General features: G+C 62.9%; 1 protein-coding gene across 1 annotated transcript in view; it reads right to left on the bottom strand.

The window, feature by feature from the left end:
* Window positions 1-18,801, bottom strand: part of bcap31 (B cell receptor associated protein 31) — a 43,248-nt gene that overhangs the window by 13,903 nt on the left and 10,544 nt on the right. The window contains exons 3-4 of the mRNA XM_041179532.1: window positions 8,819-8,919; window positions 6,648-6,792 (exon numbers count right to left, since the gene is read on the bottom strand). Coding sequence (XP_041035466.1) covers window positions 6,648-6,792; window positions 8,819-8,919 — 246 coding nt within the window. The remainder of the gene's footprint in view (window positions 1-6,647; window positions 6,793-8,818; window positions 8,920-18,801) is intronic.

An 18,801-nucleotide genomic window follows, 5' to 3' on the forward strand; every position in this document is an offset into this window, starting at 1 on the left:
GAGAGAGAGAGCGCGCGCGAGAGAGAGCGAGAGAGAGAGCGCGCGCGAGAGAGAGCGAGAGAGAGAGCGCGCGCGAGAGAGAGCGAGAGAGAGAGCGCGCGCGAGAGAGAGCGAGAGAGAGAGCGCGCGCGAGAGAGAGCGAGAGAGAGAGCGCGCGCGAGAGCGAGAGCGCGCGCGAGAGCGAGAGATCGCACGCGAGAGCGAGAGAGAGAGCGCGCGCGAGAGCGCGAGAGAGAGCGCGCGCGAGAGCGCGAGAGCGAGAGAGCGGGAGAGCGGGAGCCCGAGAGAACGCGAGAGCGGGCGCCCGAGAGAACGCGAGAGCGGGCGCCCGAGAGAACGCGAGAGCGGGCGCCCGAGAGAACGCGAGAGCGGGCGCCCGAGAGAACGCGAGAGCGGGCGCCCGAGAGAACGCGAGAGCGGGCGCCCGAGAGAACGCGAGAGCGGGCGCCCGAGAGAACGCGAGAGCGGGCGCCCGAGAGAACGCGAGAGCGGGAGAGCGGGCGCGCCCGCGCGAGAGGGAGAGCGGGCGCGACCGCGCGAGAGGGAGAGGGCGCGCGCCCGCGCGAGAGGGAGAGGGCGCGCGCCCGCGCGAGAGGGAGAGGGCGCGCGCCCGCGCGAGAGGGAGAGGGCGCGCGCCCGCGCGAGAGAGAGAGGGCGCGCGCCCGCGCGAGAGGGAGAGGGCGCGCGCCCGCGCGAGAGAGAGAGGGCGCGCGCCCGCGCGAGAGGGAGAGGGCGCGCGCCCGCGCGAGAGGGAGAGGGCGCGCGCCCGCGCGAGAGGGAGAGGGCGCGCGACCGCGCGAGAGGGAGAGGGCGCGCGACCGCGCGAGAGGGAGAGGGCGCGCGCCCGCGCGAGAGGACGAGAGGGCGCGCGCCCGCGCGAGAGGACGAGAGGGCGCGCGCCCGCGCGAGAGGACGAGAGGGCGCGCGCCCGCGCGAGAGAGCGAGAGAGCGAGAACGAGAGAGCGAGAGAACGAGCGAGCGCGCGAGAGAACGAGCGAGCGCGCGAGAGAACGAGCGAGAGAACGAGCGAGCGCGCGAGAGAACGAGCGAGCGCGCGAGAGAACGAGCGAGCGCGCGAGAGAACGAGCGAGCGCGCGAGAGAACGAGCGAGCGCGCGAGAGCGGAGAGAGCGCGCGCGCGGGCGAGAGGGGAGAGAGCGCGCGCGCGGGCGAGAGGGGAGAGAGCGCGCGCGCGGGCGAGAGGGGAGAGAGCGCGCGCGCGGGCGAGAGGGGAGAGAGCGCGCGCGCGGGCGAGAGGGGAGAGAGCGCGCGCGCGGGGCGAGAGGGGAGAGAGCGCGCGCGCGGGCGAGAGGGGAGAGAGCGCGCGCGCGGGCGAGAGGGGAGAGAGCGCGCGCGCGGGCGAGAGGGGAGAGAGCGCGCGCGCGGGCGAGAGGGGAGAGAGCGCGCGCGCGGGCGAGAGGGGAGAGAGCGCGCGCGCGGGCGAGAGGAGAGAGAGCGCGCGCGTGGAGGGAGAGGGAGAGAGAGCGCGCGCGTGGAGGGAGAGGGAGAGAGAGCGCGCGCGCGGAGGGAGAGGGAGAGAGAGCGCGCGCGCGGAGGGAGAGGGAGAGAGAGCGCGCGCGCGGGCGAGAGGAGAGAGAGCGCGCGCGCGGGCGAGAGGGAGAGCGGGCGCGCCCGCGCGAGAGGGAGAGGGCGCGCGCCCGCGCGAGAGGGAGAGGGCGCGCGCCCGCGCGAGAGGGAGAGGGCGCGCGCCCGCGCGAGAGGGAGAGGGCGCGCGCGCGCGAGAACGAGCGCGCGAGAACGAGCGCGCGAGAACGAGAGCGCGAGAACGAGAGCGCGAGAACGAGAGCGCGAGAACGAGAGCGCGAGAACGAGCGCGCGAGAACGAGAGCGCGAGAACGAGCGCGCGAGCGCGCGAGAACGAGCGCGCGAGAACGAGAGCGCGAGCGCGCGAGAACGAGAGCGCGAGCGCGCGAGAACGAGAGCGCGAGCGCGCGAGAACGAGAGCGCGAGCGAGAACGAGAGCGCGAGCGAGAACGAGAGCGCGAGCGAGAACGAGAGCGCGAGCGAGAACGAGAGCGCGAGCGAGAACGAGAGAGCGAGCGAGAACGAGAGAGCGAGAACCAGCGAGCGAGAACCAGCGAGCGAGAACCAGCGAGCGAGAGAACGAGAGAGCGAGAGAACGAGCGAGCGCGCGCGAGAGGGGAGAGAGCGCGCGCGAGCGAGGGGAGAGAGCGCGCGCGAGCGAGGGGAGAGAGCGCGCGCGAGCGAGGGGAGAGAGCGCGCGCGAGCGAGGGGAGAGAGCGCGCGCGAGCGAGGGGAGAGAGCGCGCGCGAGCGAGGGGAGAGAGCGCGCGCGAGCGAGGGGAGAGAGCGCGCGCGAGCGAGGGGAGAGAGCGCGCGCGAGCGAGGGGAGAGAGCGCGCGCGAGCGAGGGGAGAGAGCGCGCGCGAGCGAGGGGAGACAGCGCGCGGGCGAGGGGAGAGAGCGCGCGGGCGAGGGGAGGGCGCGCGCGCGCGCGGGCGAGGGGAGGGCGCGCGCGCGCGCGGGCGAGGGGAGGGCGCGCGCGCGCGCGGGCGAGGGGAGGGCGCGCGCGCGCGCGGGCGAGGGGAGGGCGCGCGCGCGCGCGGGCGAGGGGAGGGCGCGCGCGCGCGCGGGCGAGGGGAGGGCGCGCGCAGCAGCGCGGGCGAGGGGAGAGCGCGCGCAGCGCGCGGGCGAGGGGAGAGCGCGCGCGCGCGCGGGCGAGGGGGAGAGCGCGCGCGGGCGAGGGGAGAGCGCGCGCGGGCGAGGGGAGAGCGCGCGCGGGCGAGGGGAGAGCGCGCGCGGGCGAGGGGAGAGCGCGCGCGGGCGAGGGAGAGCGCGCGCGGGCGAGGGGAGAGCGCGCGCGGGCGAGGGGAGAGCGCGCGCGGGCGAGGGGAGAGCGCGCGCGGGCGAGGGGAGAGCGCGCGCGGGGCGAGGGGAGAGCGCGCGCGGGCGAGGGGAGAGCGCGCGCGGGCGAGGGGAGAGCGCGCGCGGGCGAGGGGAGAGCGCGCGCGGGCGAGGGGAGAGCGCGCGCGGGCGAGGGAGAGCGCGCGCGGGCGAGGGGAGAGCGCGCGCGGGCGAGGGGAGAGCGCGCGCGGCGAGGGGGAGAGCGCGCGCGGGCGAGGGGAGAGCGCGCGCGGGCGAGGGGAGAGCGCGCGCGGGCGAGGGGAGAGCGCGCGCGCGGGCGAGGGGAGAGCGCGCGCTTGCGCGGGCGAGGGGAGAGCGCGCGCGCGCGCGGGCGAGGGGAGAGCGCGCGCGCGCGCGGGGGGCGAGGGGAGAGCGCGCGCGGGCGCGGGCGAGGGGAGAGAGCGCGAGCGGGCGCGGGCGAGGGGAGAGCGCGCGCGCGCGGGCGAGGGGAGAGCGCGCGCGCGCGGGCGAGGGGAGAGCGCGCGCGCGCGCGGGGCGAGGGGAGAGCGCGCGCGCGCGGGCGAGGGGAGAGCGCGCGCGCGCGGGCGAGGGGAGAGCGCGCGCGCGCGGGCGAGGGGAGAGCGCGCGCGCGGGCGCGGGCGAGGGGAGAGAGCGCGAGCGGGCGCGGGCGAGGGGAGAGAGCGCGAGAGGGCGCGGGGAGAGAGCGCGAGCGGGCGCGGGGAGAGAGCGCGAGCGGGCGCGGGGAGAGAGCGCGAGCGGGCGCGGGGAGAGAGCGCGAGCGGGCGCGGGGAGAGAGCGCGAGCGGGCGCGGGCGAGGGGAGAGAGCGAGCGGGCGCGGGCGAGGGGAGAGAGCGAGCGCGCGCGGGCGAGGGGAGAGAGCGAGCGCGCGCGGGCGAGGGGAGAGAGCGAGCGCGCGCGGGCGAGGGGAGAGAGCGCGCGCGCGCGGGCGAGGGGAGAGAGCGCGCGCGCGGGCGAGGGGAGAGAGCGCGCGCGCGGGCGAGGGGAGAGAGCGCGCGCGCGGGCGAGGGGAGAGAGCGCGCGCGCGGGCGAGGGGAGAGAGCGCGCGCGCGGGCGAGGGGAGAGAGCGCGCGCGCGGGCGAGGGGAGAGAGCGCGCGCGGGCGAGGAGAGAGAGCGCGCGCGAGAGGAGAGACAGAGCGCGCGAGAGGAGAGAGAGAGCGCGCGAGAGGAGAGAGAGAGCGCGCGCGCGAGAGGAGAGAGAGGGAGCACGCGCGGGCGAGCGAAAGAGAGAGCAACTTAAGACAATCACTAGAGAAAAAGAAAATCAGGTGCTTGAAATCAGAAATCAACTCAAAAAGCTGGAAAAGCTCAGCAGGTCTGGCAGCATCTGTGGTGAGGGAAACAGAGTTAACGTTCTGAGTTTGTATGTCTCTACTCGAGTCTACTGGCCCCTTCTTCAGAGCCTCGATGCCACTATTAGCACCTTCTTCAATCTTTAACACTACCCTTAACACTCAGTTTGTCTCGCGTCCATGACATTTTCGTCCATCTGTCCCGGGCTCCCACCCCTCCTCCGGACCTTCTATTCTGCTCCACCCGCTCTTCAACAGTATAAAATCCCATCGCATTTCTACCTCTCTTCAGCTCTGAAGAGGAGTTGGACGGACTCAAAATGTTAACTCTGTTTCTCTCTCTCCGCAGAGGCTGCCAGGCCTGAGATATTCCAGCATTCTCTGTCTGTCTTTCTTTACACGTGGGGGAAGGTACCAGGAAAACTAATGGAGCCAAGAGGGCTGGCGAGTAGCCCCCAGATCTGATGACTGGCAGCCTGGGGCCTGAACAGAAGCAGATGCAATTTTCCAAACATTCCCCAAAAAATTCCCTAGCTCCTGCGTAAGGCCCTGGCAGATCAGCGGCATCACATGTGTGATTTTTCATTCAAGATAGTGGGGGAACGACGCAGAAAGCTACAGGTCAGTTAGACTAATGCCTGCTGCTGGGAAAATGATGGAATGGATTATTAATGGTGAACCTGGGGCGGGGGAAGAGACTCAAAACCAGGAGGGAGGGGAGGGGAGTGGGGGAGGGCGGGGGAAGGAGGCACAGCAGCAATACACAGGGGTATGGGCGAGTGAGATATTCACAGCAACAAGAAGGTTAAGGGGTTGGAAAGGTTACGACGTAAATTAGAAACATTTCGAGGAAGGGAGTCTTTTCTTAGTGAGTCACAAGGGCTGGACTCATCTCTCATGAAGTGTTCGCAATCTGATCCAAACAAGCAAGAACCACGAGTGTGTGTGTGTATCTGTGTGTGTGTGTGTGTGTGTGTGTGTGTGTGTTTGGCTGGGGCATGACTCCAAGTTCCAGCCAATCTCACAGCCCAGGCACACGGGGCATTCGGCCCCTCTGCTGCGGGCTGGTATTTCTGCTGCAGGGGTCTATCCTCCCACGTGCACCCTCCCCACGTCCCGTGCTGGGCCAACAGCTCGGGGTTTTTTTTTATTTAAATAAAAATATTTAATCGACAAAGGACGTCGGTTTTGACATCCGACCCCACCCCCCCCCCCACCCCACCCCCGCAAAAAACTCCAGAGACCTTAGGCCCCGGTAATCTGTGTCACCCGGCCAGAGGGCCCGCGCCCAGGGAGTGCCACACTGTTGGGGGGGGGGGGGGCAGCTGTCTTTTCTGGACGAGTCGGCGAAGGCGATCCCGTGGCCACTGCTGGGGGAGCCGGGTCAGGGGGAAGCGGGGGCTTCGGTCCCACGTCCCTCGGTGGGGTGGGGGGGGTCCATGTTTATCCCCCACGCCCGACATCGATCATCTGAGAAAAAAAAAAATGACGATCTGGGCTCACTTCGCAGTTCGCAGGTTGTGGGATCTTGCTGTGCGCCAAATCGGCTACAGTCAGAACGGACCGTGTTCTCTCCTCCCTGACCTCCTCTGACCACCCACCCGCCACCCCCCCCCCACAACTCTCTCCTCTCCTGACACAGACTGCCTCCTCCGCCGAGCATTGGGACAACTGCACCCACTGCTCACTGTCCACGCCTCTGTCTGACTCAAGTGAACACTTCATGTTTGCACCTCAGCCACGCTCGGTGCAGCTTTCCAACGCGTGGCTTGACCCTTGAGCACCATTTGTGACAAGTGCTGGGAAAATTGCCAAAGAGCTTGGAGGGGTGGGCGGGGGAGAGAGCAGGCAAACTCATGTCATGCGTTGCAGTCCACACGTGTACACACTGACTGTCATCCCCCGCTGGGCCTGCTGTAACCCAAGAATGGGGCTTTGCTGCCCACTGGCGGGGAGATCCAGTATTGCAGGTGCTCAACAGAAGTGAAACTCTCGTCCAAAACACTCCCAGGACAGGTACAGCACAGGGTTAGATACAGAGTAAAGCTCCCTCTACGCCGTACCCATCAAACGCTCCCAGGACAGGTACAGCATGGGGTTAGATACAGTGTAAAGCTCCCTCTACACTGTCCCCATCAAACACTCCCAGGACAGGTACAGCACACGGTTAGATACAGAGTAATGCTCCCTCTACACTGTGCTCATCAAACACTCCCAGGACAGGTACAGCACAGGGTTAGATACAGAGTAAAGTTCCCTCTGCACCGTCCCCGTCAAACACTTCCAGGACAGGTACAGCACACGGTTAGATACAGAGTAAAGCTCCCTCTACACTGTGCCCATCAAACACTCCCAGGACAGGTACAGCACGGGGTTAGATACAGAGTAAAGCTCCTTCTACACCGTCCCTGTCAAACACTCCCAGGACAGGTAGAGCACGGGGTTAGATATAGAGTAAAGCTCCCTTTACACCGTCCCAATCAAACACTCACAACCAGAGCAGGAGCGCAAAGCCTGCGATGTAGAGGTTCCTCTGGGCACGGAAGAGCTTCATGTGCACATGATCCTCCGCAATGGGATTGTTCTTCAGGTCCACCTTGTCTGGAACACCGTACTTCTGTATCTCACGGACCGCATCTGGAAGAGGAAAGAGACCTAGTGTTTCTCGGGCACCAGCACAGGACACCCTGCAGCTTCTCACTGCCTGGGCACTGACCCCTGTATTGGGAGAAGCGGGGGGTTGTACCCCTGGGACGGACTTCACCTGAAGTGCGCCGGGGTCAAAGGGGGTCAAGGGTTTGTAGGGGACAGGGGACAGCCGAGGTCACAATCAGCTCAACCGTTATCGTACTGAAACGGCGGAGCAGGGTAGAGGGGCCGAATGGCCTCCGCCTGCCCCTAAACTTTACCTCTGCTTCGCTCTGCACAGAGGCTGCCAAGAACCAAGCAGTATTTCCAGCCTTTTCTGGTTTAATTTCATCTCTTTTAGTGAGGTTGGTTGAGATAAATATTAGATCCAAGATGCCACAAAAAGCCCCACCCAATGCTCAACCCGCTATGAATCAATAGTGGCCGTGGGATCTTCTACGTCCTCTCAGTACCGAGCTCCATCACCCAGCCGCGCCGCGCTGGCCCTCCGACAGCGCCGCGCTGGCCCTCCGACAGCGCCGCGCTGGCCCTCCGACAGCGCCGCGCTGGCCCTCCGACAGCGCCGCGCTGGCCCTCCGACAGCGCCGCGCTGGCCCTCCGACAGCGCCGCGCTGGCCCTCCGACAGCGCCGCGCTGGCCCTCCGACAGCGCCGCGCTGGCCCTCCGACAGCGCCGCGCTGGCCCTCCGACAGCGCCGCGCTGGCCCTCCGACAGCGCCGCGCTGGCCCTCCGACAGCGCCGCGCTGGCCCTCCGACAGCGCCGCGCTGGCCCTCCGACAGCGCCGCGCTGGCCCTCCGACAGCGCCGCGCTGGCCCTCCGACAGCGCCGCGCTGGCCCTCCGACAGCGCCGCGCTGGCCCTCCGACAGCGCCGCGCTGGCCCTCCGACAGCGCCGCGCTGGCCCTCCGACAGCGCCGCGCTGGCCCTCCGACAGCGCCGCGCTGGCCCTCCGACAGCGCCGCGCTGGCCCTCCGACAGCGCCGCGCTGGCCCTCCGACAGCGCCGCGCTGGCCCTCCGACAGCGCCGCGCTCCCTCAGCGCTGGCCCTCCGACAGCGCCGCGCTCCCTCAGCGCTGGCCCTCCGACAGCGCGGCGCTCCCTCAGCGCTGGCCCTCCGACAGCGCGGCGCTCCCTCAGCGCTGGCCCTCCGACAGCGCGGCGCTCCCTCAGCGCTGACCCTCCGACAGCGCGGCGCTCCCTCAGCGCTGACCCTCCGACAGCGCGGCGCTCCCTCAGCGCTGACCCTCCGACAGCGCGGCGCTCCCTCAGCGCTGACCCTCCGACAGCGCGGCGCTCCCTCAGCGCTGACCCTCCGACAGCGCGGCGCTCCCTCAGCGCTGACCCTCCGACAGCGCGGCGCTCCCTCAGCGCTGACCCTCCGACAGCGCGGCGCTCCCTCAGCGCTTACCCTCCGACAGCGCGGCGCTCCCTCAGCGCTGACCCTCCGACAGCGCGGCGCTCCCTCAGCGCTGACCCTCCGACAGCGCGGCGCTCCCTCAGCGCTGACCCTCCGACTGCGCGGCGCTCCCTCAGCGCTGACCCTCCGACAGCGCGGCGCTCCCTCAGCGCTGACCCTCCGACAGCGCGGCGCTCCCTCAGCGCTGACCCTCCGACAGCGCGGCGCTCCCTCAGCGCTGACCCTCCGACAGCGCGGCGCTCCCTCAGCGCTGACCCTCCGACAGCGCGGCGCTCCCTCAGCGCTGACCCTCCGACAGCGCGGCGCTCCCTTAGCGCTGGCCCTCCAAGAGTGCGGCGCTGCCTCAGCACTGACCCTCCGACAGGGGGGCACCCCCCTCAGCACTAACCCTTGGGCAGGGTGGGAGTGCTGGGTTGGCGTTACGAGAGTCGAATCCCTGACGTTGTAATCTTGTGGCCTGAGCCTCAGTGAACAGCGGCTGCTGCCTTAGTGAGGGACGCTAACCAGCTTCCCTCACTGCTCACGGCCAGACTGGTGTAACCAACCAACCCCGTCAGCCAGGAGGTCTGAACCCGGCCTCCTGGGCCCGACACCTACCGAACATCAGGAAGATGAGGAGGGCGATGAGGAAGAAAAAGAATTTATTGCCATACGTCACCACCAGATTGAACAGGCCCGATCTGAACAGCCTCTGCCACCTGCAAGCAGAGAGTAACACGACCGTTAGAAACCTGGCAGCTCCCAGTGCGCTCCCTGACCCCGTCAGCTAGCGAAGGTGACCAACTTTCTCAGGGTGATGCCGGGGTGGTGCTTGGCCCGCTTGTCTGGCTCTTGGCTGGTCGAGGGCTCCAACTCCGCAGCGGCCGGAGATCCCTAGCTCGGACGCCTGCTCCCCACCCCCGGTTAACCCACCGCAGCGGCTGTGGCAATGATTTCCAGCGTCCACGCGCTTGAGCTCCGCCGCATGACAGGTGACGGAAGTACGAAGCTGCCGTTCAGGGAGGGAATTCCAGAGCTCAGGCCCGCCCTCCCCAGGCAGCTGAAGGCACGGCCACCAATGGTGGAGCGATGGGAATCGGGGATGCTCAAGAGGCCGGAATTGGAGGAGCGCAGAGATCTCGGAGGGTTGTAGGAGGTTACAGAGATAGGGAGGGTTGTAGGGGCTGGAGGAGGTTACAGAGATAGGGAGGGGTGTAGGGGCTGGAGGAGGTTACAGAGATGGGGAGGGTTGTAGGGGGTTACAGAGATAGGGAGGGTTGTAGAGGTTGGAGGGGGTTACAGGAATAGGGAGGGTTGTAGGGGCTGGAGGAGGTTACAGATAGGGAGGGTTGTAGGGGCTGGAGGAGGTTACAGAGATAAGGAGGGTTGTAGGGGCTGGAGGAGGTTACAGAGATAGGGAGGGTTGTAGGGGCTGGAGGAGGTGACAGAGATAGGGAGGGTTGTAGGGGCTGGAGGAGGTTACAGAGATGGGGAGGGTTGTAGGGGCTGGAGACAGTTACAGAGATAGGGAGGGGTGTAAGGGGCTGGAGGAGATTTACTGAGATAGGGAGGGTGGTAGGGGCTGGAGGAGGTGACAGAGATAGGGAGGCTTGTAGGGGCTGGAGGAGGTTTCAGAAATAAGGAGGGTTGTAGGGGGCTGGAGGAGGTGACAGAGATAGGGAGGGGTGTGTGGGCTGGAGAAGGTGACAGATAGGGAGGTTTGTAGCTTTTGGAGGAGGTTACAGAGATAGGGAGGGTTGTAGGGGGCTGCAGGAGGTTACAGAGATAGGGAGAGTTGTAGCTTTTGGAGGAGGTTACAGAGATAGGGAGGGTTGTAGCTTCTGGAGGAGGTTACAGAGATAGGGAGGGTTGTAGCTTTTGGGGGAGGTTACAGAGATAGGGAGGGTTGTAGCTTTTGGGGGAGGTTACAGAGATATGGAGGGTTGTAGGGGCTGGAGGAGGTTACAGAGATAGGGAGGGTTGTAGCATTTCGAGGAGATTACAGAGATAGGGAGGGATGTAGGGGGCTGCAGGAGGTTACAGAGATAGGGATGGTTGTAGCTTTTGGAGGAGGTTACAGAGATAGGGAGGGTTGTAGCTTTTGGGGGAGGTGACAGAGATAGGAGGGGTGTAGGGGCTGGAGGAGGTGACAGAGATAGGAAGGGTTGTAGGGGCTGGAGAAGTTCACAGAGATAGGGAGGGTTGTAGGGGCTGGAGGAGATTTACAGAGATAGGGAGGGTGGTCAGGGCTAGAGGAGTTTACTGAGATAGGGGGGGTTGCAGGGGCTGGAGGAGATTACAGAGACAGGGAGGGTTGTAGGGGCTGGAGGAGGTTACAGACTTAGGGAGGGTTGTAGCTTCTGGATTAGGTTACAGAGATAGGGAGGGGTGTACGGGGCTGGAGGAGATTACAGAGATAGGGAGGGTTGTAGGGGGCTGGAGGAGGTGTCAGAGATAGGGAGGGTTGTAGGGGGCTGGAGGAGGTGAATGAGATAGGGAGGGTTGTAGGGTTTGGAGGAGATTTACAGAGATAGGGCGGGTGGTCAGGGCTGGAGGAGGTTACAGAGATAGGGAGGGTGGTAGGGGCTGGAGGAGGTGACAGAGATATGGAGGGTTGTAGGGGCTGGAGGAGGTTTCAGAAATAGGGAGGGCTGTCGGGGCTGGAGGAGGTGACAGAGATAGGGAGGGTTGTAGGGGCTGGAGGGGGTTACAGAGATAGGGAGGGTTGTAGGGGCCGGAGGAGGTTACAGAGATAGGGAGGGTTGAAGGGGCTGGAGGAGCTTACAGAGATAGGGAGGGTTGCAGGGGCTGGAGGAGATTACAGAGACAGGGAGGGTTGTAGGGGCTGGAGGAGGTTACAGACTTAGGGAGGGTTGTAGCTTCTGGAGGAGGTTACAGAGATAGGGAGGGGTGTACGGGGCTGGAGGAGATTACAGAGATAGGGAGGGTTGTAGGGGCTGGAGGAGCTTACATAGATAGGGAGGGTTGCAGGGGCTGGAGGAGATTACAGAGACAGGAAGGGTTGTAGGGGCTGGAGGAGGTTACAGAGATAGGGAGGGTTGCAGGGGCAGGAGGAGATTACAGAGACAGGGAGGGTTGTAGGGGCTGGAGGAGGTTACAGACTTAGGGAGGGTTGTAGCTTCTGGAGGAGGTTAGAGATAGGGAGGGGTGTACGGGGCTGGAGGAGATTACAGAGATAGGGAGGGTTGTAGGGGGCTGGAGGAGGTGTCAGAGATAGGGAGGGTTGTAGGGGGCTGGAGGAGGTGAATGAGATAGGGAGGGTTGTAGGGGTTGGAGGAGATTTACAGAGATAGGGCGGGTGGTCAGGGCTGGAGGAGGTTACAGAGATAGGGAGGGTGGTAGGGGCTGGAGGGGGTTTCAGAGATAGGGAGGGTTGCAGCGGCTGGAGGAGGTGACAGAGATATGGAGGGTTGCAGGGGCTGGAGGAGGTTTCAGAAATAGGGAGGGCTGTCGGGGCTGGAGGAGGTGACAGAGATAGGGAGGGTTGTAGGGGCTGGAGGGAGTTACAGAGATAGGGAGGGTTGTAGGGGCTGGAGGAGGTGACAGAGATAGGGAGGGTTGTAGGGGCTGGAGGAGGTTACAGAGATAGGGAGGGTTGTAGGGGCTGGAGGAGGTTACAGAGATAAGGAGGGTTGTAGGGGCTGGAGGAGGTTACAGAGATAGGGAGGGTTGTAGGGGCTGGAGGAGGTGACAGAGATAGGGAGGGTTGTAGGGGCTGGAGGAGGTTACAGAGATGGGGAGGGTTGTAGGGGCTGGAGACGGTTACAAGGATAGGGAGGGGTGTAAGGGGCTGGAGGAGATTTACTGAGATAGGGAGGGTGGTAGGGGCTGGAGGAGGTGACAGAGATAGGGAGGCTTGTAGGGGCTGGAGGAGGTTTCAGAAATAAGGAGGGTTGTAGGGGGCTGGAGGAGGTGACAGAGATAGGGAGGGGTGTGGGGGCTGGAGGAGGTGACAGATAGGGAGGGTTGTAGCTTTTGGAGGAGGTTACAGAGATAGGGAGGGTTGTAGGGGGCTGCAGGAGGTTACAGAGATAGGGGGAGTTGTAGCTTTTGGAGGAGGTTACAGAGATAGGGAGGGTTGTAGCTTCTGGAGGAGGTTAAAGAGATAGGGAGGGTTGTAGCTTTTGGGGGAGGTTACAGAGATAGGGAGGGTTGTAGCGTTTCGAGGAGATTACAGAGATAGGGAGGGATGTAGGGGGCTGCAGGAGGTTACAGAGATAGGGATGGTTGTAGCTTTTGGAGGAGGTTACAGAGATAGGGAGGGTTGTAGCTTTTGGGGGAGGTGACAGAGATAGGAGGGGTGTAGGGGCTGGAGGAGGTGACAGAGATAGGGAGGGTTGCAGGGGCTGGAGGAGATTACAGAGACAGGGAGGGTTGTAGGGGCTGGAGGAGGTTTCAGACTTAGGGAGGGTTGTAGGTTCTGGAGGAGGTTACAGAGATAGGGAGGGTTGTAGGGGGCTGGAGGAGGTGTCAGAGATAGGGAGGGTTGTAGGGGGCTGGAGGAGGTGAATGAGATAGGGAGGGTTGTAGGGGTTGGAGGAGATTTACAGAGATAGGGCGGGTGGTCAGGGCTGGAGGAGGTTACAGAGATAGGGAGGGTTGTAGGGGCTGGAGGAGGTGACAGAGATAGGGAGGCTTGTAGGGGCTGGAGGAGGTTTCAGAAATAAGGAGGGTTGTAGGGGGCTGGAGGAGGTGACAGAGATAGGGAGGGGTGTGGGGGCTGGAGGAGGTGACAGATAGGGAGGGTTGTAGCTTTTGGAGGAGGTTACAGAGATAGGGAGGGTTGTAGGGGGCTGCAGGAGGTTACAGAGATAGGGGGAGTTGTAGCTTTTGGAGGAGGTTACAGAGATAGGGAGGGTTGTAGCTTCTGGAGGAGGTTAAAGAGATAGGAGGGGTGTAGGGGCTGGAGGAGGTGACAGAGATAGGGAGGGTTGCAGGGGCTGGAGGAGATTACAGAGACAGGGAGGGTTGTAGGGGCTGGAGGAGGTTACAGACTTAGGGAGGGTTGTAGCTTCTGGAGGAGGTTACAGAGATAGGGAGGGTTGTAGGGGGCTGGAGGAGGTGTCAGAGATAGGGAGGGTTGTAGGGGGCTGGAGGAGGTGAATGAGATAGGGAGGGTTGTAGGGGTTGGAGGAGATTTACAGAGATAGGGCGGGTGGTCAGGGCTGGAGGAGGTTACAGAGATAGGGAGGGTTGTAGGGGCTGGAGGAGGTGACAGAGATAGGGAGGCTTGTAGGGGCTGGAGGAGGTTTCAGAAATAAGGAGGGTTGTAGGGGGCTGGAGGAGGTGACAGAGATAGGGAGGGGTGTGGGGGCTGGAGGAGGTGACAGATAGGGAGGGTTGTAGCTTTTGGAGGAGGTTACAGAGATAGGGAGGGTTGTAGGGGGCTGCAGGAGGTTACAGAGATAGGGGGAGTTGTAGCTTTTGGAGGAGGTTACAGAGATAGGGAGGGTTGTAGCTTTTGGGGGAGGTGACAGAGATAGGAAGGGTGTAGGGGCTGGAGGAGGTGACAGAGATAGGGAGGGTTGCAGGGGCTGGAGGAGATTACAGAGACAGGGAGGGTTGTAGGGGCTGGAGGAGGTTACAGACTTAGGGAGGGTTGTAGCTTCTGGAGGAGGTTACAGAGATAGGGAGGGTTGTGGGGGCTGGAGGAGGTGTCAGAGATAGGGAGGGTTGTAGGGGGCTGGAGGAGGTGAATGAGATAGGGAGGGTTGTAGGGGTTGGAGGAGATTTACAGAGATAGGGCGGGTGGTCAGGGCTGGAGGAGGTTACAGAGATAGGGAGGGTGGTAGGGGCTGGAGGGGGTTTCAGAGATAGGGAGGGTTGCAGCGGCTGGAGGAGTTTTCAGAAATAGGGAGGGCTGTCGGGGCTGGAGGGGGTTTCAAAGATAGGGAGGGTCGCAGGGGCTGAAGCAGGTGACAGAGATAGGGAGGGTTGTAGGAGCTGGAGGAGGTGACAGAGATAGGGAGGGTTGTAGCTTTTGGAGGAGATTACAGAGACAGGGAGAGTTGTAGGGGCTGGAGGAAGTTACAGAGATAGGGAGGGTTGTAGGGGGCTGGAGGAGGTGTCAGAGATAGGGAGGGTTGTAGCTTCTGGAGGAGGTAACAGAGATAGGGAGGGGTGTACGGGGCTGGAGGAGATTTACAGAGATAGGGCGGGTGGTCAGGGCTGGAGGAGGTTACAGAGATAGGGAGGGGTGTAGGGGCTGGAGGAGGTTTCAGAAATAGGGAGGGCTGTCGGGGCTGGAGGAGGTGACAGAGATAGGGAGGGCTGTAGGGGCTGGAGGGGGTGACAGAGATAGGGAGGGTGGTAGGGGCCGGAGGAGGTTTCAGAAATAGGGAGGGCTGTTGGGGCTGGAGGAGGTGACAGAGATAGGGAGGGTTGTAGGGGCTGGAGGAGGTTTCAGAAATAGGGAGGGCTGTTGGGGCTGGAGGAGGTGACAGAGATAGGGAGGGTTGTAGGGGTTGGAGGAGATTTACAGAGATAGGGCGGGTGGTCAGGGCTGGAGGAGGTTACAGAGATAGGGAGGGGTGTAGGGGCTGGAGGAGGTTACAGAGATAGGGAGGGTTGTAGGGGCTGGAGGAGGTGACAGAGATAGGGAGGGTTGTAGGGGCTGGAGGAGGTTACAGAGATGGGGAGGGTTGTAGGGGCTGGAGACGGTTACAAGGATAGGGAGGGTTGTAGGGGCTGGAGGAGGTTACAGAGATAGGGAGGGTTGTAGGGGCTGGAGGAGGTTACAGAGATAAGGAGGGTTGTAGGGGCTGGAGTAGGTTACAGAGATAGGGAGGGTTGTAGGGGCTGGAGGAGGTGACAGAGATAGGGAGGGTTGTAGGGGCTGGAGGAGGTTACAGAGATGGGGAGGGTTGTAGGGGCTGGAGACGGTTACAAGGATAGGGAGGGGTGTAAGGGGCTGGAGGAGATTTACTGAGATAGGGAGGGTGGTAGGGGCTGGAGGAGGTGACAGAGATAGGGAGGCTTGTAGGGGCTGGAGGAGGTTTCAGAAATAAGGAGGGTTGTAGGGGGCTGGAGGAGGTGACAGAGATAGGGAGGGGTGTGGGGGCTGGAGGAGGTGACAGATAGGGAGGGTTGTAGCTTTTGGAGGAGGTTACAGAGATAGGGAGGGTTGTAGGGGGCTGCAGGAGGTTACAGAGATAGGGGGAGTTGTAGCTTTTGGAGGAGGTTACAGAGATAGGGAGGGTTGTAGCTTCTGGAGGAGGTTAAAGAGATAGGGAGGGTTGTAGCTTTTGGGGGAGGTTACAGAGATAGGGAGGGTTGTAGCGTTTCGAGGAGATTACAGAGATAGGGAGGGATGTAGGGGGCTGCAGGAGGTTACAGAGATAGGGATGGTTGTAGCTTTTGGAGGAGGTTACAGAGATAGGGAGGGTTGTAGCTTTTGGGGGAGGTGACAGAGATAGGAGGGGTGTAGGGGCTGGAGGAGGTGACAGAGATAGGGAGGGTTGCAGGGGCTGGAGGAGATTACAGAGACAGGGAGGGTTGTAGGGGCTGGAGGAGGTTACAGACTTAGGGAGGGTTGTAGCTTCTGGAGGAGGTTACAGAGATAGGGAGGGTTGTAGGGGGCTGGAGGAGGTGTCAGAGATAGGGAGGGTTGTAGGGGCTGGAGGAGGTGACAGAGATAGGGAGGCTTGTAGGGGCTGGAGGAGGTTTCAGAAATAAGGAGGGTTGTAGGGGGCTGGAGGAGGTGACAGAGATAGGGAGGGGTGTGGGGGCTGGAGGAGGTGACAGATAGGGAGGGTTGTAGCTTTTGGAGGAGGTTACAGAGATAGGGAGGGTTGTAGGGGGCTGCAGGAGGTTACAGAGATAGGGGGAGTTGTAGCTTTTGGAGGAGGTTACAGAGATAGGGAGGGTTGTAGCTTCTGGAGGAGGTTAAAGAGATAGGGAGGGTTGTAGCTTTTGGGGGAGGTTACAGAGATAGGGAGGGTTGTAGCGTTTCGAGGAGATTACAGAGATAGGGAGGGATGTAGGGGGCTGCAGGAGGTTACAGAGATAGGGATGGTTGTAGCTTTTGGAGGAGGTTACAGAGATAGGGAGGGTTGTAGCTTTTGGGGGAGGTGACAGAGATAGGAGGGGTGTAGGGGCTGGAGGAGGTGACAGAGATAGGGAGGGTTGCAGGGGCTGGAGGAGATTACAGAGACAGGGAGGGTTGTAGGGGCTGGAGGAGGTTACAGACTTAGGGAGGGTTGTAGCTTCTGGAGGAGGTTACAGAGATAGGGAGGGTTGTGGGGGCTGGAGGAGGTGTCAGAGATAGGGAGGGTTGTAGGGGGCTGGAGGAGGTGAATGAGATAGGGAGGGTTGTAGGGGTTGGAGGAGATTTACAGAGATAGGGCGGGTGGTCAGGGCTGGAGGAGGTTACAGAGATAGGGAGGGTGGTAGGGGCTGAAGGGGGTTTCAGAGATAGGGAGGGTTGCAGCGGCTGGGGGAGGTTTCAGAAATAGGGAGGGCTGTCGGGGCTGGAGGGGGTTTCAAAGATAGGGAGGGTCGCAGGGGCTGAAGGAGGTGACAGAGATAGGGAGGGTTGTAGGAGCTGGAGGAGGTGACAGAGATAGGGAGGGTTGTAGCTTTTGGAGGAGATTACAGAGACAGGGAGAGTTGTAGGGGCTGGAGGAAGTTACAGAGATAGGGAGGGTTGTAGGGGGCTGGAGGAGGTGTCAGAGATAGGGAGGGTTGTAGCTTCTGGAGGAGGTAACAGAGATAGGGAGGGGTGTACGGGGCTGGAGGAGATTACAGAGATAGGGAGGGTTGTAGGTGGCTGGAGGAGGTGTCAGAGATAGGGAGGGTTGTAGGGGGCTGGAGGAGGTGTCAGAGATAGGGAGGGTTGTAGGGGGCTGGAGGAGGTGTCAGAGATAGGGAGGGTTGTAGGGGGCTGGAGGAGGTGTCAGAGATAGGGAGGGTTGTAGGGGGCTGGAGGAGGTGACAGAGATAGGGAGGGTTGTAGGGGGCTGGAGGAGGTGAATGAGATAGGGAGGGTTGTAGGAGATTTACAGAGATAGGGCGGGTGGTCAGGGCTGGAGGAGGTTACAGAGATAGGGAGGGTGGTAGGGGCTGGAGGGTGTTTCAGAGATAGGGAGGGTTGCAGCAGCTGGAGGAGGTGACAGAGATAGGGAGGGTTGTAGGGGCTGGAGGAGGTTTCAGAAATAGGGAGGGCTGTCGGGGCTGGAGGAGGTGACAGAGATAGGGAGGGTTGTAGGGGTTGGAGGAGATTTACAGAGATAGGGCGGGTGGTCAGGGCTGGAGGAGGTTACAGAGATAGGGAGGGGTGTAGGGGCTGGAGGAGGTTTCAGAAATAGGGAGGGCTGTCGGGGCTGGAGGAGGTGACAGAGATAGGGAGGGCTGTAGGGGCTGGAGGGGGTGACAGAGATAGGGAGGGTGGTAGGGGCCGGAGGAGGTTTCAGAAATAGGGAGGGCTGTTGGGGCTGGAGGAGGTGACAGAGATAGGGAGGGTTGTAGGGGCTGGAGGAGGTTTCAGAAATAGGGAGGGCTGTCGGGGCTGGAGGAGGTGACAGAGATAGGGAGGGTTGTAGGGGTTGGAGGAGATTTACAGAGATAGGGCGGGTGGTCAGGGCTGGAGGAGGTTACAGAGATAGGGAGGGGTGTAGGGGCTGGAGGAGGTTTCAGAAATAGGGAGGGCTGTCGGGGCTGGAGGAGGTGACAGAGATAGGGAGGGCGGTAGGGGCTGGAGGGGGTGACAGAGATAGGGAGGGTGGTAGGGGCCGGAGGAGGTTTCAGAAATAGGGAGGGCTGTTGGGGCTGGAGGAGGTGACAGAGATAGGGAGGGTTGTAGGGGCTGGAGGAGGTTTCAGAAATAGGGAGGGCTGTTGGGGCTGGAGGAGGTGACAGAGATAGGGAGGGTTGTAGGGGGCTGGAGGAGGTGAATGAGATAGGGAGGGTTGTAGGAGATTTACAGAGATAGGGCGGGTGGTCAGGGCTGGAGGAGGTTACAGAGATAGGGAGGGTGGTAGGGGCTGGAGGGGGTTTCAGAGATAGGGAGGGTTGCAGCAGCTGGAGGAGGTGACAGAGATAGGGAGGGTTGTAGGGGCTGGAGGAGGTTTCAGAAATAGGGAGGGCTGTCGGGGCTGGAGGAGGTGACAGAGATAGGGAGGGTTGTAGGGGTTGGAGGAGATTTACAGAGATAGGGCGGGTGGTCAGGGCTGGAGGAGGTTACAGAGATAGGGAGGGGTGTAGGGGCTGGAGGAGGTTTCAGAAATAGGGAGGGCTGTCGGGGCTGGAGGAGGTGACAGAGATAGGGAGGGCTGTAGGGGCTGGAGGGGGTGACAGAGATAGGGAGGGTGGTAGGGGCCGGAGGAGGTTTCAGAAATAGGGAGGGCTGTTGGGGCTGGAGGAGGTGACAGAGATAGGGAGGGTTGTAGGGGCTGGAGGAGGTTTCAGAAATAGGGAGGGCTGTCGGGGCTGGAGGAGGTGACAGAGATAGGGAGGGTTGTAGGGGTTGGAGGAGATTTACAGAGATAGGGCGGGTGGTCAGGGCTGGAGGAGGTTACAGAGATAGGGAGGGGTGTAGGGGCTGGAGGAGGTTTCAGAAATAGGGAGGGCTGTCGGGGCTGGAG

This window comes from Carcharodon carcharias, chromosome 35, assembly GCF_017639515.1.
Source record: "Carcharodon carcharias isolate sCarCar2 chromosome 35, sCarCar2.pri, whole genome shotgun sequence".
Lineage (NCBI taxonomy): Eukaryota > Metazoa > Chordata > Chondrichthyes > Lamniformes > Lamnidae > Carcharodon > Carcharodon carcharias.